Source organism: Dermochelys coriacea, chromosome 12 (genome assembly GCF_009764565.3).
Source record: "Dermochelys coriacea isolate rDerCor1 chromosome 12, rDerCor1.pri.v4, whole genome shotgun sequence".
Lineage (NCBI taxonomy): Eukaryota > Metazoa > Chordata > Testudines > Dermochelyidae > Dermochelys > Dermochelys coriacea.
In genome coordinates, this window is record NC_050079.1 from 40,874,586 (window position 1) to 40,900,444 (window position 25,859).

At 40.8% G+C, this 25,859-nt stretch overlaps 1 protein-coding gene across 1 annotated transcript in view; it reads right to left on the reverse strand.

The window, feature by feature from the left end:
* FANCA (FA complementation group A) overlaps nt 1-25,859 on the reverse strand; it is a 76,199-nt gene that overhangs the window by 22,926 nt on the left and 27,414 nt on the right. The window contains 13 exon segments of the mRNA XM_038367988.2: nt 1-91; nt 1,371-1,499; nt 2,071-2,144; nt 3,357-3,533; nt 4,249-4,345; nt 5,152-5,342; nt 6,767-6,866; nt 8,126-8,196; nt 9,800-9,942; nt 11,499-11,606; nt 24,023-24,099; nt 25,245-25,294; nt 25,378-25,438. Coding sequence (XP_038223916.2) covers nt 1-91; nt 1,371-1,499; nt 2,071-2,144; nt 3,357-3,533; nt 4,249-4,345; nt 5,152-5,342; nt 6,767-6,866; nt 8,126-8,196; nt 9,800-9,942; nt 11,499-11,606; nt 24,023-24,099; nt 25,245-25,294; nt 25,378-25,438 — 1,369 coding nt within the window.

Sequence of the window (25,859 nt, forward strand, 5' to 3'; positions counted from 1 at the left end):
CTGTAGTCTGCAGAGAATATCAGGATTGACTGTCCTGTTATGAATGGAAAACTCTGACTTCTCCAACTGGCCACAGTTGTCCAACTCTGACCTGGAATTAAGAGAGACTCCTGATGACTATCCCTGTTATATATATATTTTCAGTGACCTACCTGTAACAAACTGGGAAAACGTCTGCATTATTTCTCATTAAAATTATGTAACTTGGTTTCCCTGTTCAATTTCATATTTATGCCTAATTGAATGCATATAGTAAAATGAAAGGAGGCTGTAAAGAGGAGTTGTTAAGGACCCCAGGAAGAGTTAAACAATGACACAGATAAGAGACGTTTCAGAGTAGCAGCCGTGTTAGTCTGTATTCGCAAAAAGAAAAGGAGTACTTGTGGCACCTTAGAGACTAACAAATTTATTAGAGCATAAGCTTTCGTGCATCCGATAAAGTGAGCTGTAGCTCACGAAAGCTTATGCTCTAATAAATTTGTTAGTCTCTAAGGTGCCACAAGTACTCCTTTTCTTTTTACAGATAAGAGACTCTCTCTGGTACCCACTTCAAACAACAGTGGCTGAGCCATCAATGGAGGGAAGGAGGCTACCTGGCTGGCACCATCCAAATTAGGACGTTTTTCTCTTTCCATGGCCAGGGTTGAGATCAAAAGATGCTATGGGGATTTAAAAAAAAAAAAAAAAAAAAAAAAAAAAAAAAAAAAAAAAAAAGTGCTTCTGGCAGAAAGGGAGGGAGGTGGGGGCAGGACCTCACAGAAGGGGGGGGAGTGGGGGCAGGGCCGGGGGGGCGGATTTGGGGGTTGTACCTTTATATGAAAAGGTGTCAGTGATGTGGCCCTCAGGCCAATGTACTAGTCCTCATGTGGCCCTCATAGTGATTTGAGTTTGAGATTCCCAATTTATAAGATTTTTGTAAAATTAGAATTTTTTTTAAAGAAGTCTTAATGATAGTGGAAACCTATTGTGGTGTACAGGAATGTATGCTCTATTCATACAGACGTATACAACATCATCATTTGATGGCTGATTTAGGAAGTCAGAATTTAGTTTCTGAGGAAATCAAATACTGGGTAAACATGCCCATCTATAGCAATATGAAATGTTTAAACACTTGTGTTGACACACACACAAAACATACCCATTATGAAGATGTGCGCGAGGGGCAACATTCTATGACATTGCTCTGGCTTGAGTCAACGAGACTCAGCTAGAATTAGGTGGTTCTGTGTGTGCATTAAAACCCAACATATAAACCTTTCCTAACTATGCTGTGGGTACAGAGTCAAACGCTGCTCTACCCTGTTAGTTTCCATATTCACAGTAAAACTGTCACTGCTGTGCAAGTATATAGATGTGAGGTAAAGTACCTTTGGGAGAAATCCAGAATTGTACCAATAAGAATGCCACATGCCTTTTCCAGGTTTCCATCACAGCCTCCAGAAGCAGAGGATGCTGGAAGATACCACTGGTACAACGCCCAGTAATGAAAGTCGTGCCTGCAATATTGAACAATGGAAGACTGGATTCATATCAAAGAATTTTAGCGCTTCCTGTCCATTGTTTTAAAAAGAACACAGTACACCAAGTCAAATGGAATGGCAAAAAGAAGGTTGCCACACAGACCAGCATATATAATAAATCTATATGAAACTAGAAAGCGATTGCCCCCTAGAGGAACAGATGAAAAACTAACAGCTCCCTTGAGGGACTTTTAACAATCCAGAGACGTAACAAGGCTGGGCATATAGTATTTGCAGGTTGGCCTGTAACAACCATCTCTTGCTTCTGGGCATGGGAAAGTCCCGAGATAGAAAGATGTTCTAGTGAATTCTGTGGAGGTCAATGGTTACCTTGGATAACTTCCTCAAGAGAAGCCAAACCCATCATTTCTAACATACCTAGAGCTCTTGTTTGAGATGTGGGGGCATTAGGAGTTCATGCCCCAAGCCAGACAATTTATTTACATGGTCACCAAACTCCAGGCTTAGGACCTTCTCTAATATTTCTGACTTAACTGGAAACGCATTTCAAACTACTTCCATTTTTACAGGACCTTTTTGCACTTACCTTTCAGAAGCAGAAAGGATATCCTTCTCAGGCTGGACTTCTAGCTCAAACAGCAGCCACTCTCGGAAAGATAACTGGGAAAAATGCAGAGATTCAGCACAATAAAAGAACAGATCAGCAAGGAAACATGACTTCTACAGCCAGGTTACCAAAAGGAGCTCAGCCACCCTCTCTCAAATTACAAAGATCTCTCTCTCTCTCTCTCTCTCTCTCTCACACATATAGCATCAGCAGAGGAAATTAACAGATCCCATTTAGTCTCAAGAACATTTCTATTCCTTGAGCATTCTCCTAGCAAATCTAAACCAAGCCACCAAAAGTTTTCAAAGACTACTAAAAGCACACATATCTTTAACACTTCTAATGTGCCCATGGTCTCAATATCTAGACACCAGTATGGAACATATGGCAATATAAATCAAAGGAGAAAACAACAACAATTAAAAAAAACCTGTAAGTAAGGCAGCCTAATCAAACACATTCCGTTCAAAGTAAAAAGTCTTAAAATATTATACATGGAAATGTACTTTATTAGTTTAAAATGGTCAATACACTAGAGTATGTGAAATAAACCTAACAATACTCCATTCATGGTCTCCCATGACTTTTCTACATAAAGAAATCTTTTTAATGAAAAATCAGATAAAAGAATAACTGTCACATCAGATAAATTCCCAAGCTGAAGTAAAGGGAATAAATCTATGAAATGTGTTACCCTGGTTTTTATTGGTACAGGGACAAAATGTGCTGGTGTGCACAAATAATCCAAATGTTCATGAGAACTTCAAGGGATTGCTTGCATTTAAATTGGGTGCCAGGAAAAGTTCGTGAGCATTTTCAAAAATTTGGGCCTTCTCATAGATCTGTTTCTATAAAGGATTAATCTATTAGGCACACATCTGAGATATAAATATATTTATTTATATTTATAATTAAATAAAGTTAATAAGTTATAATTAAAAAGCCTCCATGGTACTATTCCTGCATTACCACGTTATATTCTACTCTATTTTTTGTCAATTTCTCTATCAAGCCAAAATGCCTCACGTCTTTTCTCCTATCTGCACCTTATCTGTAGGTTAAGGGGATGATGATAATGATAATTCTTAATGCTTAAATCTGGCTGTACCCATCTTCAAAGTATTGAACAAACACTGACTAAATAATAAACTTTTACAGGGAGCAGCTGTTACTGCTAACGAGTAATAATATTGCATCTATGCTGGGAAATCCCAAAGCACAGATCTGAAAAGTTAACGTTATGGGATGAGGATAGGGACTATTACCTGGAATAGTTTCTCCTTCAAGAGTTCTTGGAAGCATGTTTGCTTCCATAAACAGAGGCTGGTTTTCGTGTAGTTTACAGAGGGACAAGAGAGGGACCTCCAGGACAGTTCAGGTGCTTCCTCCTCACGGCCAATTCCGCGCGCCTCTAAGCTCAGCCGTGGCACAACATACTGTAACTAAAATAAAGACAGTAGAAACTTACATATTGCCATCAATGAAAAAAAGCTTCTGTGCAGTACCAATTACATGAAATAATGAGTGTGGAAAGAAACAAGGATACTCTACCAAAAATGTATTTTATTAAATTATTTGGCAAAAATTTGTTTGCGCAAGTGGAAACAAAGTTGAGGTGTCACTAAAAATCAGGCCCTAAAACACAGAATTCATGAGTCCAGTCCTTAGAATTGGAACAGTATTGTTGTTCCTCTCCTCTCTAATAATCTCCCAAACAGACCAGGAGTTAACTTGGTAGAACTAAAATGGCTCAGTTAAATTGGTTTAGCTCTTCCTCATGCTACCCACTACTTGACACAAAAATCCAAAACCGTAAAAAAAAAAAAAGTATAGGTTGTGTGTGTGGAGGGAGGGTGAGGGGGATTAGATCAAGAAAATCATGGAATTCGGGACAAAAATGATAGGATGTAGTATTAGACTTTTAAACCTTCCAATGCTCTGTTAGGAAACAAAAAGGCAAACAGAGTTGGCTACGTAATATTGTACACATTATGGAATGAATAAGCAGAGAGGTAAGGCAGCTCCCATAAAGGATTCAGGATAAATACTGCAATTAGTGCTAACCTATTACAGTACGGATACCTGCAACAGAAAGTTCCGGTGGCACTGCCTTTTTAATAAGTGACAGCAACAGATTTTTTTTATTGAAATGGTTACCTTTTTTATAAGGCCAGAGGGAAGCAAGTTGCATAAATCATCAAGAGAGAGGGAAGGAAACTTGCACAAACAATAAGCAACTGCTGCAGTACAAAACCTGAGAGAAGAGAGAAAGCAGTTATTTGGTTTGGTTCATCTGTCATATCTGCCCCATCTTCAACTGCTGCTGCTTCCCATCCAGGAGTGTCCAGGGACAAGTAAAAACCAAGGATATCATGCTTCAAAATTGTCTAAATACAAACTGCAATGATATGCAGTGACCACCTAGTCCAACAGTGTAATCATATTGGAACATTGTGCGAGCTATGACAATGGATTTTAAAAACAAGGAGATAAAAGTAACTACTAAATCATTTCAAAGGCTGGCACAGGAAGTCTAGAAAAAGATGGGAATAAAATCATAGCATACCTGGGAGAGAGACTGCAGTCCTATTTTATGTAATTCAGCGCTGACCCAGAGCCACCCTAATTTTTAATATGGGGATGTAGCCAGCAAAGACCACAAGTGCCAACAAAAAAAAGCTTCATCTTGATTTAAGGCCAGGTAGGATTTGGAATTTCCCTGGATCACATCTTAATATTGAAAGATGAGGGCAGCTTCAATCTGTTCTAAATCATGCCAATTAGATGCAATCCCTGGGCTCCTCCCAAATTTCTTATGCAGCCCATTGGTGGGCAAAGTTGGGGCACATCTGGTCTGAAGTTTCTACTTTTAAGTTTCATTTTCAAATAAAAACGTTCTAAACCTAAACACTAACATGTCCAATAGTGTGAGTGCCACACATTCATAAGAGGGGAATCTAATGCATGACAGGACATACTGTTCCATATCCCTGCCTGTGCCAAATACAAGTCATCCCTAGAAACAGGGAAACCTAGTATATGACAAAGAAAGAAACTCACCTCATGCAGAAGGCTAAGGACTCCCCTGTCCTGCACACAAGTAAATAGTTCCAGTACTCAGTAACAGAAAGGTCCTTTGCAGAGGCAACCTTGGATCCAATGTTCACTTCAGGAATCAAAGATTTGGATTCATTTAAATGAATCATAAAGGCAGCTAGTCCTAAAACATGAGCATCATTTAGGGAAGGACCCTGCAGCAAACAAATAAACAGCTCAATGTAAAGATGCATAGCATTTGTAACACAGCAGCAAGTCTCAACTAAACCTCAAACTAATCAAAGGGCAGAATACTGCAACTATCCAGTGACTAATTCAGTGTAAAAACAATTTAGCAGATAGAAGGCACCAGTTAAATTAGACAACTTCCTCCTTATCTGGAATTCTGAAGTGGTTTCTGGTTAGCTTCTACAGCAGAAATAAGAGAATTCTACAACAGTAACTTGGCGTAACTAACTTGAATTACATCCTTGCAGAATTTTAAAGGCCAATGGCTTTTTAGATTCCATGGCATTTAGATTCATTTATTAGCCTCATAACTTAACCCTTTCAGTACAACAGGGGGAAGAGCACAAAACCAAGGAAACACTTAAAAAAAACAAAAAAATACAAACGAACACACGAGGCATAGCTCTGGATCTTGCACCAAGGTATTTAGAAAGACTCAGGATCTAAACTGTCTCTTAAAAGCTGACTAAGGCTGGTAACAGTGGTGGATGTGCAGTTCCGCACCAGGTGCTACATCATAACCCCTTTACATCACTCCAACAAAGGGGCTTTAACAGCTCCAGGGGAAATGCATCCCTTCTAAAGCATAGAACATATGAAAGCATAAAAGCATCTATACAGAGTTCCATGCTGCCTCCCCCTTGCAGCTTGTAGCATAGGGGATTGCCAGGACAGGCAGGAATGCTTTAACATACAAAATGGCCTGCACTGATCCAGAATCCAGGACACACAAATAGAGTATAAAGCCATCCTTCCCCCCTCACAATCCTCTTCCTGGAAGGACCTTCTGTGCTGTGCCTCCTCAGAGATGCAACACAGAATCTAGCTGCAGAATTGAGAGCTGTGGTCTGAAAAATTACTCAGCATGTAATATTACCTGCACCAGCTCAGAATGAAAATTAGAGGGGGCAAAAATGGTCTTGAGGCTGATACAGCATTTACTTCGTATTTCTAATGCACAAGTGCTCCTTTTAATTCAACAGTGCCTCCCCCTTATACATTAAACGCACAAGTCTCTGTTAATAATAAGGCTGTATAGTTAAAAATTAAAAAGTCTGAAAATACAAGAGTTAATCTGACCATATTACATCTTTTCTGCTTATGTACATAAAAAGTTTGTATATTTCAGTTCATGTTGTTACATGTGCATCATAAATGAGTAACATGGCCAAGATAACATTGCTGCAGGATCACTATCGTTTGCATTTTCTCAGACCAGGTTTGAAAAGTTTGTTAAAAATGAGAACTCTTTTGGAAAATTACAAGTTAGTGAAATCCCTCCATTGTATAGTACAGTACAGACAGGTAATCAGTATACATGTGGAGAGATGAGGCCAAAGTAGCCCTAAGCACATGGTTACCATCAATTTCTTTATGTTGCGAAACTAACCTGATGATAAATAAGCTGACAGAGCCTAGTCAACAGGGCAGGTAAGACATGTCTGTGTCCACAAATCATCTTCACAAACAGAGACAAACAGAGCCCCTGCCTACAGAAGACACAAGCCACGTGATCACGTTACTGCCAAAGGTCACTGTTATCCTTAATATAGGAAAGGGTTTTAGAAATGGTTAAACAGAATGCATCTGAAGCACCTTTGAGTGTAAATGCATCACACAACTATCACTCCATCAATATAATCAATTCAGCACTATAATAATAGCTATTTATCACCATATGTGCATGGCACTATATGACATGTAAAAATCAGAAGGTCCCAGCCTTATGTAGCTTACAATCTAGTCAAAGAAGAGTTGTTGAGAGAGATCCGGAGAAGAGGAAGGTTGCTGAGGGGCACAGAAAGGAGACTGTTGCAGGTACAGGGGTCTTCTTTCAGGATAGTTATTTAAACTGGGGTGAGAAAACTGTTCAGCACTTCCATGCTGCCAAAAGCACACTCCATTTAGGTTACAGGATTGTAGGCAGCTTGGAAGTTGCCAGTGAAGTTACTTTTAAGGAACTATTTGGACCATAACACTTATAAAATTTTTGCTAACACACACACACGAGCTAAAACACCACGTTCTTCTTCCAAAGAGGAACTTCAGCTAAAACCCAGTGAAAGTCTAGTCATACTCTCACAGTTTCCATTTGCCAGTACAAACATATATTTAATTTCTGAAATAAAGTGAGGCATGCACAGGTTTAAGATCAAAGTGAAAAAATAAAATGCTTTATTCTTCTCTTGATCTTGTGTCTTCAGCAGTAAGCTTTGTGTTTCATTCATTTAATGTTGGAGATGGCCCTAAGGCTAATGGCAGGAGTGCCTAGACCCAGAGCAACACTGGATGTACCAAAAATAACCCAGAAGACACTTTAAATGTTTTATGTACAAAGGCAAAGAAAAATATTCTTCTTGGGATCTGATTTGTTTCAACAAAAAAGTTATAAAAAAAAACCCCAGAAACTTTGCTCCAGTGTCTCCTCTTAATAATCCCATCTTTAGAAACAACGTGGTATTAGTATTACAAAAAGGCAGCACTAGATAAAGCAGAGGAATATTTTAAAGGGCTGTCACATAGTGGGCAGCTTATTTCAAGGAGACTCAATGATAGTGGAAAAGCACATGGTATTTCTACTCTCATTATCAAAGTATTCGTTTTTGCATCACAGTGGCTCAGGATAAAGTGCCTGAAAACACCAGTATGATATATCCTGCATCATCAACAAGGGGATCTTCACAGACCCTTGTACAGTGCAGGGCACTAAGCAGTTTTGTCCTGCCTGCATGTATAGTATGCAGCTTACCTGTCAGGAGGGTTAAAATGGGAAGCAGCTATTAGATTCTGGCAAAAGGAGGTCAATAAAAGATCAGTGACCTGGAACAAACAACATAATTCATTTCTACTTTGTGGAGTTTGTCTCTAGATTTAGTTTTAGGATATGCATAGACATACATACAATTACCCAACACAATCTTAAAGAAAATATGTTAACGTTTATAATGGGTACACAAGATCACTGGTGTCAAGAAACAAATTAAAGTCCTGTATAAACCCAGGAATGTTTTATATCCACCAATTAACGTCCAGACACATTGTGATGTTAACAACATGAACTGTGACTGTATAGATCATTGTTGCAACCAAGGTCCTATAATTGCGCCAAATCTTGTACAAAGGGGGTCAAGTGAGGTGTCTATGAAAAGGTTGTAACTTGCTGGTTATAATTATGCTGTCTGTATGTGTGTGTCACTTTTTGTATTTGAAGTTATGAATATTGGCTATGTACTTGTATCTCAGTGTGTTTGATTCAAAGTAGGATCAGTGAAGCATTTGGTCAGCTTCTTGAGAAAGGACTATTCTGCGTAAGCGCCCGATCATGAAAGACTTAACTGACAGTGGACTCTGGGAGACTCCAATCCACATCTGAGGAGCCTCCCTGGGAACGTTCAAGGTAGCATGTGAGCAATGGCTCCCGCCTGGAAACTGAGTTATACATGGACATGTGACTTGCCCATGTGACTCCAAACTCCATCTTGCTGCTGTGATTTTCCACAGTAAGAACAAAGGGGTCCTTCCACATGGCAGAGGATATAAAAGGCCCTTGAAACCCCTCCATTTTGTCTTCAATCCTGCTTCTGGCCTCTGGAGGAACTGTGCTTGAAACTGAAGCTCTGAACAACCCATCCTAGCTGGGATATTTGTACTCCAGAGACTTGATTGGTTTAAATCAGCAGTAATCCCATCAAGCCTTTAACAAGCCTGAACTAAGAACTTTGCAATTGTTGTATGTATTTGATTCCATTTTAACCAAATTTAACTCTCATCTATATTTCTTTCTTTTTATGAATAAACCTTTAGATTCTAAAGGATTGGCAACAGCGTGATTTGTGGGTAAGATCTAACCGGTATATTGACCTGGGTCTGAGGCTTGGTCCTTTGGGATTGGGAGAACCCTTTTTCTTTTACTGGGGTATTGGTTTTCATAACCATTCATCCCCATAAGGACTAGTGCTGGTGGGGATACCGGGAAACTGGAGCGTCTAAGGAAATTGATTGTTAGCCACTGGAGTAAAACCGAAGTCCTCTGTTTGGCTGGTTTGGTGTGCCTTAGTAGTGAAGGCCCCCCAGCCTTGGGCTGTGACTACCCTGCTCTAAGCAATTTGTCCTGAATTGATGCTCTCAGTAGTGTCCCATCAAAGGTCGCTTTGGTATACATATGTCTTGTAAAGAAAGCCTATCCCATCTGAAAGATTTACATAGACAGTACACCTCTAGGTCTCTTCACCAGACATCCAAAAAGATTTCTGAAAGGCTAAATAAAAGTTTATATTCTCTGTAGAACAATGCAAGATGCACAGATTGGTAATAAATTTACTGCTCTTCATAGACAAGAAAGCTTTTGACAAGCACTGCACAAATATTTAAATTTATTCAATCAACCCAATTTGCTTATTGTTTCAGGCTCTACAATACTCACACACTGATCCTGCTGTTCAAGTTTTGGGGAACAAATGTTAAGTTGGATCCGAGAATTGAAGGATGCAGCTTCATTTTCATTATTGCGATGTCCCAGGACAGCCATCAGTCTCTCAGAGATCAGTGCAATCTGGGCTGGCACAGCTGCAGGAAAGAGCAGTGTGAGAAGAAGAAAACCAGAGTGGGCAAGCGTAAAGCTAAGCAAGGAGCTGGAATTAAGAGAACACTTCCATTTCCAAGGTTTCAGAGTAGCAGCCGTGTTAGTCTGTATTCGCAAAAAGAAAAGGAGTACTTGTGGCACCTTAGAGACTAACAAATTTATTAGAGCATAAGCTTTCGTGAGCTACAGCTCACTTCCAAGGTTGATGGATGTCAATTTTTAATGTAAGGGGAAAAGAAGGGTGTATGCCGCATTCACTGCCTTTAAAATTTGCACTAGAGACTCTAAAATCCTGAAAAGCAGCAAAAGAGATTTCCCCCCGATATGCTTGAAATGCAGAATAAATTACATCTTTTGGCTTGGAAACACCCAAAAGGGCTGCCTAGAATGAAGGAGCAGATGAAACTCCTGCATTTCCAGCTCAGACCAATATATGTTACATGTTACTGCATTGCAATGCATCTCCTCAGTATCACTTCAGAAGTTTCAAGCCTCAAGTATATGGAAATGATTAAGACCCAGAATATTCCCTGCTGAAGGATAGGGAAAGATAAGTCACTTTGTCATTATCTAAAGGCCTCTGTCACAAAAGTAGAGAGCTTCCCATCCTCTTCAAAACAAATTCAAACTGTTCCTGCCAACCTGCTTATAGAGTGCTGGGCATATTTACATCTTTAGGAATAAATTACTATGATGTTTAGGGTGTTAAATACTGAATCTCAAATTTTTAAACAACCAGAAAACTTATGTACTGTTCTCCAAATCACTAAGTTTTATTTTATTTATTATGTTTCGGCGGGTGCATCTTTCATTTGTTGGAATGATGGGTTTCACCATACATAAAAGCTTGACCAATGCACCCATCCCAACTGCCATTTAGAATTGTTTTCATAAAATGTATTTCACAGTTTAAGGTATCTCAACACACTTTAGATAGTAGCACAAGGGTAGTTACTGTGTAGGCAATGGAGCATCCACTAGGCATTCTGTCATAGTTCACACAGTGCTAGGTACATTATAACTTACTTTATTGATCAGAAGAATGTTAGTCAGGACACAAAAATATCTTATTTTTTTTGAAAAAAATTAATGGGATCTTTAACTCCCATCAGAGACTTTTGACAAGAACCATATTTCATCTTCCATCAGAGGAAGAGTATCCCAATGGCAGCTCCCTTGTCTCCAATACTGCACTGCCTAACAGCTTTTATGAGCACAAATGCAGGAATGGGGGTGAGCTCCCCCCAACCTTTTGACAGAAATGAGTGAATTGTCTCGGGATCTTTACTGACTTATTCTTTTAAGTTAAAAGCTTAACTGTCAGAAACTAATTAGGCATTCTCAAAAAACAAAAACAAAAAAAATCAGACCTGAAGAAATATGAATCAGAGAGGTTAGAGTCCTCAACTACCTTTGGCATGAAGCATAATACTGTTTCTGCTAGCATTAGCATTAGCTGTTTCTGCTAGCATTAGCCATTTTCTTAGTGGCCTTGTATGAACTTTATTTTAAAGTAACTGCTACATGCCTCCCTACATACCATCATGTTTGCTTTGGTCTGTGATCAGCATCATCAGTTCATCCAGTTCAGCCTTCAGCTGTTCAACAGGCCCTTTGAGATGGTCAGTCTCCATTTCTATTGATCCATCTATATAAATAGAAGAAAGAGATGGTCTATATTATTTGTCTGTATTAGAATACTAGAAATATAGGGCTGAAAGGGACCTCAAGGTTAACTAATCCATCCCCCAACAATGAGGCAGAGTCAAGTACAGTAACTCCCCACTTAACGTCCTCTTGCTTAACATTGTTTTGATCTTATGTCCCTGCTCCATTTCAGACCATGCTCGTTTAAAATTGTGTAATGCTGCCCTACAACGTCGTTTGGCTGCCTGCTTTGTCCATGGCTGGCAGCCCCCCTACGCGCCCTCCAGCGGACCCCACGGATCAGTGCCTTCCCCCTGCTTCCCCTGCCCGTGGCAATCAGATGTCTTGTGGTGTTCAGGAGGCTGTGGGGAGGAGCGAGGACATGGCGCCCAGCCTCCTCCCTCCTGAACACCGCAAACCAGCTGATCATCACTGGCAAGAGGCAGGGGGGAGGCTGCACACTGCGTCCTCTCTCTTTCAGCCAGCCTCCTGAATGCCTCAAGACAGCTGTTTGCCGTGGGCAGGAGATGGGGGAGCAGAAGGAAAGTGCTGATCCGCGGGGTCCACTGGTGGGCAGGAGGCGCTGATGGTGGTGGGGCACGCATAGAGAAGCTGATGGGGGGCTGCCAGCCTGTTTAATACCTGTTTTAAATTGCTTGTTTAAAATTTATATAATGCCTTTTGTCTGGCAAAAAAAAATTCGCTGGAACCTAACCCCTCCTATTTACATTAATTCTTATGGGGAAACTGGATTCGTTTAACAGCGTTTCACTTAAAGTCACATTTTTCAGGAATATAACTACATTAAGTGAGGAGTTACTGTATACCTAGACTATTCCTGATAGATGTTTGTTCAATCTGTTCTTAAAAATCTCCAACCTCACTCAGTAACCTATATTCTAGGTACTTAGTTTTTCCTAAATCTAACCAAAATTTTCCTTGCTACAGATTAAGCCCATTACTTCTTGTTCTACTTTTAGTGGGCATGGAGAACAGTTAATAACAGTCCTCTTTATAACAGTCCTTAACATAGCTGAAGACTTATCAGGTCCTTTCAATCTTCTTTTCTTGAAGCTAAACCTACCCAGGTTTTTTAACCTTTCCTCATAGGTCAGGTTTTCTAAACCTTTTCTCATTTGTGTTGCTTTCCTCGCACTCTCAAAGATGTGGACAAATTGGAGAAAGCATGGCACCCAAAACTGGACACAGTACTCCAGCTGAGGCCTCAGAGTCGAGAGAGTGGAACAACCACTTTAAATATACAAAACCTAAAGCAATGATTCACTGATCTCTGCTTAGGGTTAATGTGAAAGCAGAATTCACTTTGAGATATAAAATAGTGCATATGCATACACACACACACACACAACATGGATCTGCCACAATGTACAGAATAATTTTTATCCTCAAATCATTTACTCCTGTGGGAATTCTGCACTGCTGTGCGTGCATAATCAATGAGCCGTGAATATTTTTAATTTTTTCCCCAGAAAAAAGCTTCTGCTGAAAAGTTGCTGCAGTTCCTACTTTTGTCCAACAGAGGATGCTGTGGCGATAGAGCACAGCAGCCGCTCCCAGCCTGCTAGGGAAGAGAAAGCCTGTCTTCTTCACAGCGCCAGTTGGGTGAGGTCAGGAAACAGGGAGGGGTTATGGGGAGACGGACAGCATGGGGTTGCTGTGGGGGGAGGTCAGACAGGGGCTCATAAGGGCTAGTGGGGGAGGAGAGACTGGGGCAGGGGCTGAATGAGAGTGGAGGCAGGCCACATGGTGACAGGGAGGGGGTGCAGGACCACATAGGGACAGGGGGTGGCTGAGTGGGGGCACAGACACACATAGGGACAGGGAGAGGGGGTGCAGGGCCACTTGGGATTGCGGGAGTGGGTGTCTGAGTAGGGGTGGACAGACATATGCCTGACTAAATGGAAAAGGCTAAGGGTCATCCAGGATCTGCATGTGGGAAGCTCCCTAACAGTCCCTTCCGCCCCGCCCCAAAATCTGTTCCATACTTTTCCCACCCATACTCAACAACCGTCAAAGTTCACACCCAGGCTCCTTCCCAGCAATTATTTCCTGCTCCCTCAGCTCCTCCGTTACCCGACTCCCCCCAGCCTTGCACTGCTTCTGGGGGGTGCGGGAAATATGATTCTGTATGGTAGTTTAAATGAATTATTACTCAGCGTTCTGTATTAATATGCCCAGTAAGGAATCTATCAAACATTTTCTGAATCTTTTTTGTTGTCTGTATTGTTGCAGACACACTTGCTGACAGGTATTTTGAAATAAACGACCAAAAATAATTGAAACTGGTGTGATTATATTGTCTTATTTTGACAAATAAAATACACACAGTTTTGCTGAATTTGAAAATCGCGTATGCATAATTTTTAATTTTTTGGTGCAGAATTCCCCCAGGAGTAAATCATTGTACCACTTGACTAGTCAGTTTTGAGTTTATGTCTAGATCAGGAAGGAATTTAACTTTCAGAACCAAGAAATGAAGAAATCTTACTTCATATTTTCCTTACTATTCTCCTTTTCTTTCAGCCTCCAGAAATTCTCATAAGCAAACTAGGGAAATACGGTCTAGATGAAATTACTATAAGATAGGTCAACAACTGTTTGAAAGACTGCACTTAAAGAACACTTAATGGTTCTCTCTCAGACTGGGAGGGTATATCCAATGTGGTCCCACAGGAGTCAATCCTGGGCCCTGTACTATTCATATGTTCATTAATAACTTGGATAGTGGAGTGGAGAATATGATTATAAAAGTTGCTAATGACACCAAGATGCAGAGGGGTTGCAAGGACTTTAGAGGACAGGTTTAGAACTCTAAAGAATTGGCGAATTGCTCTGAAATCAAAAGACGAAATTCAATAAAGACAAGTGCAAAATATTATACTACACTACAACTTGGAAGGAAAAATAAGTCAAACGCACTACTACAAAATGGGGAATAACTGGCTAGGTGGTCCCTACTGTTATCCTGGGGTATATTAACAGAGTGTCATCTGTAAGACACAGGAGGTAATGGTCCTGCTCTACTCAGCATTGGTGAGGCCTCAGCTGGAATAGTGTGTCCAGTTCTGGGCACCACACTTTAGGAAAGATGTGCACAAACTGGAGAGAGAATCCAGAGGAGAGCAACAATATTGATAAAAGTTTTAGATAAATTGATGTATGAGGAAAGGTTAAAAAAAATCTGACAAGTTTAGTCTTGAGGGGGGAAAAAAAAAAAAAAAAGGACAACTGAGGGGGGGACCTGAGAAGAGTCTTCAACTATGTTAAGGGCTGTTATAAAGAGAGCAGTGAAGGATTGTTCTCCATGTCCACTGAAAGTAGAACAAGAAGTAATGGCCTTAATTGGCAGCAAGGGAGATTTAGGTTAGATATTAGGGAAAAAAAATTCTAACTGTAAGGATTATTAAATTCTGGAATAAACTTCCAAGGAAGGGTGTGGTATCCCCATCATTGAAGATTTTTAAGAACCGGTTAGACAAAACACCTGTCAGGGAATAAGTAAACCTAGACTATCCTAATCAGTGCAGGGAGCTGGACTTTATTTCTTCAAGTCCCTTCCAACCCTTCATTTCTGTGATTCTATAAAGTGTCTTTTCTCCCAGCGAGGCTGGAAAAACATTCCAGAAATACCAAGTTAAACGCTAAGTAATTAGATTCTCCTCAAACAAGAAAGCAAGAATTCTACAAAAATCTCCAGCTGGGTACATTGGGTTTATTTTGTTTGAATCGCAAAAGAAGGCAAGTTCCCACTTGTCACCACAGAGAGACTGCCACCAGCAACATTTCAATTCAGAATAGTCCAGGCCTCGAAGCCATCAAGTAGAGTTAGTCATTGAATGTTCAGCAGGCAGGAACAGTGTCTCAGTTAACAGAGCCAAAAATAATTCAAACAGCCTAGGACAAGTGAAGGTTTTTCAGGTAAAGAATTAGGTTAATTAGGGAACATTTGATTGTTATAACAGTTCGGCAATACAACAAGTTGTTAAGAGAGGCTGTTGAGTCTCCTTTATGGTGAGTCGAAGCTAGACCAAAATTAACAGAGATGGTTTAGAGATGGACAAAATTCAACCTTGGTATAATTCCACTGATATCCATGTAATTGCTCTTTGACAGTTATACTATTATGTTCACCATTTTTACAAGACTATGATAAATTTTGCACAAAGTACGCCAAGCGAGATATTATTGGAAAACAATCTGCTGATTATTGTCCTAGTAAAATGTGTGTATCAACACTGTATATAAAGTTATAAGATTCAACTATATATCATTGCTGTAACATGCTCCAAGTCAACTGCTGGAAATGGCCCACCTTGATCATCACTACAAAAGGTTCCCACCCCCGCTCTCCTGCTGGTAATAGCTCACCTTACCTGATCACTCTCATCACAGCATGTATGATAACACCCATTGTTTCATGTTCTCTATGTATATAAATCTCCCCACTGTATATTCCACTGAATGCATCCGATGAAGTGAACTGTAGCTCACGAAAGCTTATGCTCAAATAAATTTGTTAGTCTCTAAGGTGCCACAAGTACTCCTTTTCTTTTTGAGGACACAGACTAAAAGGGCTGCTACTCTGAAGCCCAAACCAGTTTTTCAGGAACAAAAGACAGACCAATTCCCAGCCAGATGTTAAAAGTTTGTCACCTGCTTAAGCAGCCATTCTCCGGCAGGGGGAAAAGGTGTAAAAAAGAAATTTATATTTAATCACAGGGATAGTTCAAATCTCTTGTCCACAGCAGACAGCTTGTCACCTACACCCTAGCTGGTGGTAATCCTCAAAAGAGGAGAGAGTGGTATAAGAATGAGATTGGTGGAAAATACAGAGGGGAGATTTATATACACACACAGAGAACATGAAACAATGGGTTTTATCATACACACTGTAAGGAGAGTGATCACTTAAGTGATTTTTTTTTTGCGAATACAGACTAACACGGCTGCTACTCTGAAACATAAGAATGAGAGACCGTGGCCTCCACTTCACCTCTCTTCTTCCCCCTCCCATCTGTGCTCATGGCAACTACAATGCTTAAAAGATAAAAAGCATCATTGAACTGGGGGTGGGGTGGTCCTAGCTAGAAGGACTTTCATCTAATACAGATTGCTTTAGCACATGGTGAGACAAAACCTTTTGTTTTTAAGTTAATTTAGTTTGTTAAATTAGGTATTGGATTAAAGTGTGTAGGAAACTATTAAGGATAATAAGGCTGGTGCATTATCATTTTCCTTTGATGAAAGGACAGACTTTCTATGAGTTTGTACTGTTCAGAAGGGTACTGAGCAGTACAAGACATTTCTGGGGGACAAGGCTGGGACTGGGAATTTGAGGGTATCACCCTGTATGTAATTCATGAGTGACTGGTCAGAGTTCTCATGTATTAAATGGGAGTGAATTTGCATGCTGAAGGCCACGCAAACAGGCCAGGAGTGGATGTTCTGACAGCAAAGCAATATAAGAGGCACCCTAGGCTAGAGAATTAAAGGGGACACAGCTGTTCAACAGTCAACAGATTGAACCCTGGATAATGTCACATGCACCAAGGTTGATTTAGGCCCTATTGAATCAGTTCTACGATGATGTAGAAAATATTGACTAGGATGAGCCACTAGAGGTCATTGTCAACTCAAATGATTCTTTACAAGCTTTTTGATCACAGAGACCTGCACAACTGTCACCACTTAGTACTTCTGCATGTCTTGGAAACCAGGAGGACACTAAGCAGCCAGACTCTGCTAAATATCAGATATTTAACAGCATCTGTGTCTTCATGAACAGAAAAGGAGTACTTGAGGCACCTTAGAGACTAACATTTATTTGAGCGGTTTCAGAGTAGCAGCCGTGTTAGTCTGTATTCGCAAAAAGAAAAGGGGTACTTGTGGCACCTTAGAGACTAACAAATTTATTAGAGCATAAGCTTTCGTGAGCTACAGCTCACTTCATTGGATGCATTTGGTGGAAAAAACAGAGGAGAGATTTATATACACACACACAGAGAACATGAAACAATGGGTTTATCATACACACTGTAAGGAGAGTGATCACTTAAGATAAGCCATCACCAGCAGCAGGGGGGGAAAAGGAGGAAAACCTTTCATGGTGACAAGCAAGGTAGGCTAATTCCAGCAGTTAACAAGAATATCAGAGGAACAGTGGGGGGTGGGGTGGGGGGGGGGAAATACCATGGGGAAATAGTTTTACTTTGTGTAATGACTCATCCATTCCCAGTCTCTATTCAAGCCTAAGTAAGTTGTATCCAGTTTGCAAATTAAATTCCAATTCAGCAGTCTCTCGTTGGAGTGTGTTTTTGAAGCTTTTTTGTTGAAGGATAACCACTCTTAGGTCTGTGATCGAGTGACCAGAGAGATTGAAGTGTTCTCCAACTGGTTTTTGAATGTTATAATTCTTGACGTCTGATTTGTGTCCATTCATTCTTTTACGTAGAGACTGTCCAGTTTGGCCAATGTACATGGCAGAGGGGCATTGCTGGCACATGATGGAATATATCACATTGGTAGATGCGCAGGTGAATGAGCCTCTGATAGTGTGGCTGATGTGATTAGGCCCTATGATGGTATCCCCTGAATAGATATGTGGACAGAGTTGGCAACGGGCTTTGTTGCAAGGATAGGTTCCTGGGTTAGTGGTTCTGTTGTGTGGTGTGTGGTTGCTGGTGAGTATTTGCTTCAGATTGGGGGGCTGTCTGTAAGCAAGGACTGGCCTGTCTCCCAAGATCTGTGAGAGTGATGGGTCATCCTTCAGGATGGGTTGTAGATCCTTGATGATGCGTTGGAGAGGTTTTAGTTGGGGGCTGAAGGTGATGGCTAGTGGCGTTCTGTTGTTTTCTTTCTTGGGCCTGTCCTGTAGTAGGTGACTTCTGGGTACTCTTCTGGCTCTGTCAATCTGTTTCTTCACTTCAGCAGGTGGGTATTGTAGTTGTAGGAATGCATGATAGAGATCTTGTAGGTGTTTGTCTCTGTCTGAGGGGTTGGAGCAAACGCGGTTATATCGTTGCGCTTGGCTGTAGACAATGGATCGAGTGGTATGATCTGGATGAAAGCTAGAGGCATGTAGGTAGGAATAGCGGTCAGTAGGTTTCCAATATAGGGTGGTGTTTATGTGACCATCGCTTATTAGCACCGTAGTGTCCAGGAAGTGGATCTCTTGTGTGGACTGGTCCAGGCTGAGGTTGATGGTGGGATGGAAATTGTTGAAATCATGGTGGAATTCCTCAAGAGCTTCTTTTCCATGGGTCCAGATGATGAAGATGTCATCAATGTAGCGCAAGTAGAGTAGGGGCATTAGGGGACGAGAGCTGAGGAAGCGTTGTTCTAAGTCAGCCATAAAAATGTTGGCATACTGTGGGGCCATGCGGGTACCCATCGCAGTGCCGCTGATTTGAAGGTATACATTGTCACCAAATGTGAAATAGTTATGGGTGAGGACAAAGTCACAAAGTTCAGCCACCAGGTTAGCCGTGACAGTATCGGGGATACTGTTCCTGACAGCTTGTAGTCCATCTTTGTGTGGAATGTTGGTGTAGAGGCTTCTACATCCATAGTGGCTAGGATGGTGTTTTTAGGAAGATCACCAATGGACTGTAGTTTCCTCAGGAAGTCAGTGGTGTCTCGAAGATAGCTGGGAGTGCTGGTAACGAAGGGCCTGAGGAGGGAGTCTACATAGCCAGACAATCCTGCTGTCAGGGTGTCAATGCCAGAGATGATGGGGCGTCCAGGATTTCCAGGTTTATGGATCTAAAGCTTATGCTCAAATAAATTTGTTAGTCTTTAAGGTGCCACAAGTACTCCTTTTCTTTTTGCGAATACAGACTAAACACGGCTGCTACTCTGCAACCTGTGTCTTCATGTTAAGCAAAAGGGGTTGAAACATCCCTATATAGCTACTGCTTCGTGAGATTTTTTTCCATGTTTGAAGTGTTTAGCAGGAGTTATTGTCTGTGTACAAACTTTTGAGCACGCTTGTAAAATATTCCTGTTTCCTATTAGTTAGTCCAGAGATCGACAACCTTTGGCACGCGGCCCATTAGGGAAATCTGCTGGCAGGCCAGGACGGTTTGTTTACCTGCAGCGTCCACAGGTTTGGCCTATCGCAGCTCCCACTGGCCGTGGTTTGCCGTTCCAGGGACCAGGTTTGCCATTCCAGGGGGCTGTGAGAAGCGGCGTGGGCCAAGGGATGTGCTGGCCAAAGATTGCCAATCCCCGTGCTAGTTTGACCTGCATTTACTTCAAAATTATGAAGTAAACTTTCTTGTATTTGAAGATATTGCCAATTTTAAAATGTTAGTGTTTTGAAAATCCATTTGCTAACAGAGAATACGTAAGAGTCCGTTCAAAAATTTACAATAGCACCAACATGATGGCTGTGATGGGATCTTAAATTAAATCCACCTCAAACAGGTGTGGATTGTCAACTGTAATAGTTACATTTTCAGATCTATTTCTCATCTCCTCTCCTTGGGCATGCACTTTATCCTGTCCTTTGAAAGGCAGGACCACAACAAAGCCTGGATGAAGTACTATCATGCAGAAGATCAGGACTTAGGTTCTCACTCTGCAGACTAGTGAGGACTATGTTACTCAGGGCTGACAGCACTTAGTCTCTGAAGAAGAAGAGCTGAAGACACTATGGTAATGACTGTTTACAGAATCACATACATGGCTTTGTAGAAGTCACGTTCTCAAATCACAACAAGTGTTCGTATATAGATTTGGCAAGGAATTAAAAATGGTGGCAAGAGTAAGGGGGTACAGAAATCCAATAAAGTATCTCTACCTCAGCTCCTTAACCTTAATTCCCGATCCTGTACAGAACATGGGTCTTGTCTCCCCGCCCCCTAAAGGGTAGCAGAAATCCAACTACCTACTTGCTAAATATGACCTAGCAATTAGATATAGTTTTGGAATTGTCATTGTAGCAACTGACTCCGTCTGCCACAAGTGCACTTCATTCACTATAGACGGTCCTATGCTCTCACATTCCAAGAGCCAATACCTGACTGAGTTTGGATCAATCCTATAGCAATAAAATTACCGAGTTCAGTCAAAAAGACACTTAAAATAGTTGCTTTCTTGAGGCTCAGCAACATGGAACTGCAGTCTATCACCACAAAGACAGCTGATAAAAGTTTAAATTTAGATGGGAAAATTTCTCTTGCTGACAGAAAATGATTTGCAGTAGAAACTGTAACAATACATATACCACTCTGCAGACTCTTCCATTTGCAAATTGACAGCCACAGATATCCAAATGACCACTACTCTAAAGAGTGATATGTGCCATTGTGTTCTTGTTGTTGTTCGTCCTTCAAGTTCGAAGATGACCAAGACATCACTGATTGGTTTGGTTTCTGTGAATACATGGAGTAGCTGATCAGGCCAATTTGAGCTTTGAACTCTGTGGCACACTTAGCAAGAGATGCCACTATGGGTTACTTGATTAACAGTGGACATGCTGCTGTTGTGAGATTTACACTGGTGGCGCTTCTGCTGTGCCTCAGTGGTTCTCCTCTGCTCACAGACTGTAGCTCCAGTATGGATGAGACTTCGCCAGGTAGAATGATCACGAGCAAGATCTTCTCAAATATCTCGGTCAACGTCAAAATGTTGAGTCTTTGAAATGTTTCTGTTGGCCTCCCTGAGTGTACTTTCCCTACTTTAGCTCACCCTAAAAGATCTTTGGCAGTTGTTCATCTAACATTCTGGTGACACGGCATGCCCATCTCATCTGTGATTTCATTAAGGAGAATGGATGCTTGGAATACCTGCCCATATGAGAACCTCAATATCTGCAATCTGGTCTTGCCATCTTATCCTCATTGGTTTCCTCAGACAGCCCATGTGAAAGTGAGTCAGCTTCATAACATGGCATTTGTACACTGTCCACATTTTGCACGCATAGAACATAATGGCTTTGTAGACTTCAGTTTTGTTTGTTGACTAATGCCTCTGCGCTCCCAAACATTTGCATGTAGTCTGCCAAAGGCCAACACTTGCTTTGGCAATTCTGGCATTGGTTTAATCATCGCTGTGAATTGCACTTGACAGTGTACTGCTGAGATAGGTGAACTTGTCCACTGCCTGAAGGGTCTGGCCATTCACTGTGAAGTAGCTCTATGTAAGGTTTTCCTTGCACAGGCTGGTACATCATTTCTGTTTTCTTGAGGTTGATTGAGACACCAAAATTATCACAAGCTGAAGAGAAACAGTTTATACTCCACTGCATGTCAGACTCAGATTCAGCATTCAGAGAACAGTCATCAGCAAACAGAAGATCACAAATTGTCCACTTCCTGTACCTTTGTCTTTATCTGTAGTCTCCTCAGATTGAAAATTTGCCATCAGTCCGGTATCTGATGCCAATCCCGGTGTCACAGTCACAAAAGGCATCTGTAAGCATGGCAGAAAACCTCATACTGAAGAGGACTGGAGTCAACACACAGCCCTGCTTGACTCCATTGATGACTGGGAATGGTTCAGATGACTCATCATCCATAACGCAAGGGACCATGCCATCATGGAATTGCCGAACAATTGTGATTAATTTCTCTGGGCAAATTAATTTTGCCATGATCTTCCAAAGGCCCTCCGAACTGATTATAGTAAATGCTTTTTTCAGGTCAATGAAAGTAATATACAGGTTGGAGTTCTGTTCCTGGTATTTCTCTTCAAGTTGGCAAACTGCAAACACCATGTCTATGATCCTGCATCCTTTCCTAAAGCCACACTCTCTCTCAGGCAGGTGTCCTTATCCAATGTGTTGCACAAGGCTATTCAGCAGGTGCCCTAAACATTTTCCGCTTCACCTTAACCCTGGTCAGAATACTGCAGCTGATGGGGGATCCTACTACAGTGGTCGAAAAAAAAAAAAAATCACACAAAAAAAAGACATCACCAACATAGTCTTCCACCTGTCAAACTGTGACGAAGTCTTGGATGCATCTGCGCTTCAAGCACTGTCATCATATTAACTATGACATCATCAGGAGAAGAGACAGACAGGATGTTAGAGTGACAAAGGCCATGAGAAATGCAGAATGCTGGACTGAGCAAAGGCTTATAGTCTTCAAGCTGAATATCCAGATACATCCTAGTGGAAGACCACAAAGATAAAAAAAGCACCCGAAAAGCTTAATGTCTCTAAATTCAAACAGGAGAATGTGAAACAGGCCTTTGCTGAAGAACTGAGCAACTTGTAACAATTGATGCAAACTAACATCATCTAGGAAAATTGGGCATTGTGTACTCAGCTGCATCAAATATCCACGGTTCCATCTCACGTAAACATCAAGATTGGTTTGATGAAAACACTACTGACAAAGGGAGACTACTGAATGAGAAATATCGGCTCCATAAGGCCTGTTTAGGAAACAGCACTTCAACATCTAAGAAAGCAGTCTTCAACAACATCAAGAGGATTGTCCAATGCAAACTTAGAGAGATGCAAAACTGATGACTGAGCAGCCAGGCAGATGAGAGTCAGTCTTATGCAGACAGCAATGGCATGAAGAATTTCTGTGATGCTCTAAGGACAATCTATGGGCCACAGTCATCAGGAATATTTCCAGTACTGAGTGCCGATGGCACCACACTGCTCATTGACAAAGAAAAGATACAGTAAAGGTGGGCAGAACAGTTTAACAACATATCAGGCATCTATTAGCAAGGACGCAATTGATCAGCTGCCCCAGATTGATATTAACATATCTCTTGCTGATCCCCCCCAATGCTCACTGAAACTGCAAAAGTGATGGACCTGCTGTCAAATGGTAAAGCACCTGGAGCAGATGTTATACCAGAAGTCTATAAAGCTGGAAGCTTGCACATGACTCTGAAACTGACTGAATTTTTCCAGTCAACATGGACTCAAGGAACTATACTCCAGGAGTACAAGGTTGCATCTGTCATCCACTTGTACAAACCAAAAGGTAACAGACAATCCTGCAACAACTGTCAAGGCATCTCCTTGTTGTCAATAGCCAGCAAAATTCTCACCAGAATTATATGTACACACTTGACTACTAGAGAAGCTGAGGAGGAGGAAATCCAGAGGCCAATAAAGTCAAAGAAAAGCGAAGATCGCTCATTTATTTATCTACACCTTTTTATTACACCCATCACCCTGGATGGTAGCTATCCAAGCAAATATATTTAATACAAACACCACCCTAATAAAATTCAGAATCAAACTACAATATATTTTGTTTTATGTATTAATAAAACTCCAATCACTATTGTCTATATATAGGTAAAGAATCTGATTTGTAATGCTTGAAAAATTCCTATCTAAAAGGGCATTAGTGAAAACAGATGTTTAATCTTGGTTCATTGCTCTAACAAACTAATGCTTTAGTAAATACAGATATTTCTCACCTTGTAACAGTTTCTCTTTCAAAGAATGACAAGCTTGGACATATCTGGAGTACAAGTTTGGTGGAATTTTGTCAGCTCTGCAGTAAGAGAAAGGTTTTTTTTCCCATTTACACCATTTAACCACAGAGTTCAGACTCATTAAAGTAAGTGCATAACTATATTTTATACAAGAATTTTTCCCCCATAGACTAGTAACACTAAAGCAGACACTGCACTTGACAACATTTTTATGATCTGGCATAAGGTCAGGATAGTTGCACACTAGAGATTAGCAGTATTATACAATATGTGGGGGCAAGAGTGCACAAAAGGGAGTGCAATTATGGGACAGAGTATGCACTCATCTCAAGTGCAGGACAAGACTGAGATCAAAGGCTGTATGACCTCCAAACACTTGATAGGCAGGTAAACAATACTAAATGTTCATTACAGTGTTTACAGCAGGATTAGATCAATTATATCAGTTTAAGCTGTAACATGCATCTAGGAGCTTGTCTACATGGTGGGGTAATACGCTCTATGCGGGAGTGATTTCTAAAGCGTACTAACATGCTTCATTTGGTCCGTGTAGACCCTGCTGGTGCACACTAAGCGTTCCCTAGTGCACTTTAACGTAGTACTGTTTCAGACAGCACTATATCAAAGAATACCAGCAGAGTCTATAAGGACTAATTAATGCTCAATATGTTAGTGTACTTTAGAAATCACACCCTCATACAGTGCATTATCTCACCATGTAGACAAGCTCTAAGTCTTAGATATAGTTTGGAATTAAGAGACACAATTGAATGCCTACAAATGAGGCATTCATATAGAAATGTTTGTATTAAAGTCAGCTACAGAAAAGTTACTAGTTTTAAAACAAGTTTATTCCCACTGGGCATGAAAATATCAAACTCTCAATATTCAGGAATGACTGAGTCCTTAACATGGAATATATGTCCTCCTTAAACACTATCCTGACAAAACAAAGGCAGATCTTGAAGTATTGCCATTGCAGCAAACCCATCCCCAGCAGCACGGCACTGTACCTGCCAGCTGAAACCAGGTGTCTCAGAGGGGGAGAAATCCTACCCATGAGGTTAGCTAATAGGTACCATTTTGCGAACAAGGTATCACTATGCATGAACTTCAGATAACCTGATTCTGTAGTCAGACATTCCCAATACATAGTCCAGAAAAATCAGAAACTCCCTTTGCCTCTTGTGCTTTATTTTCATACCTCTTTAAGGAGTCTATAAAAACGATGCGCGAGTCTGGAATTTCAGGGAGCTGTAACAAAAAGCAGCCAAGTCAGAAATGCATTTACTACCCACAAACATGTTTCCAAATGAAAGGATAAGAAAAATACTAACCACACGTGGCATGAGTAAAGCAGGAATAAAGTGGGAAGTATAATAGGGTCTTCTGAAAATACTGAAACAGAAGGGGAAAAGATTAGCAACTAAATACATAGGGCAATTTCGTTAATATCTTAGGAAGATTTCTGCTTGCTACACAAATAAGAATATTTGAGTATAGTTCCTTCAGTTAAAAACTAGAACAAACTTTATTAACCATAAAAACTCAGCAATTTAAAACGGAGAAATACCATACCCGTGTTAACTATTCTTACTGTGGGGTTTCCTTCCTATTAGCTTCTCAGAGGATAGTGTCCAAATTCCCAGTTAGTATTCATAGCATGAAACACTGGGTTTTCACACAGTGCATTCTTATAGACATTGGTTTCTTGATTTTTAAACATCCTCAAAAGATGGCTTTATAACGGAACCAGTGTCTTCCCTTCTGTGTGCACATGGCCTTTTTATCCTCCGAGTATCATCTGCACAAATAGCCT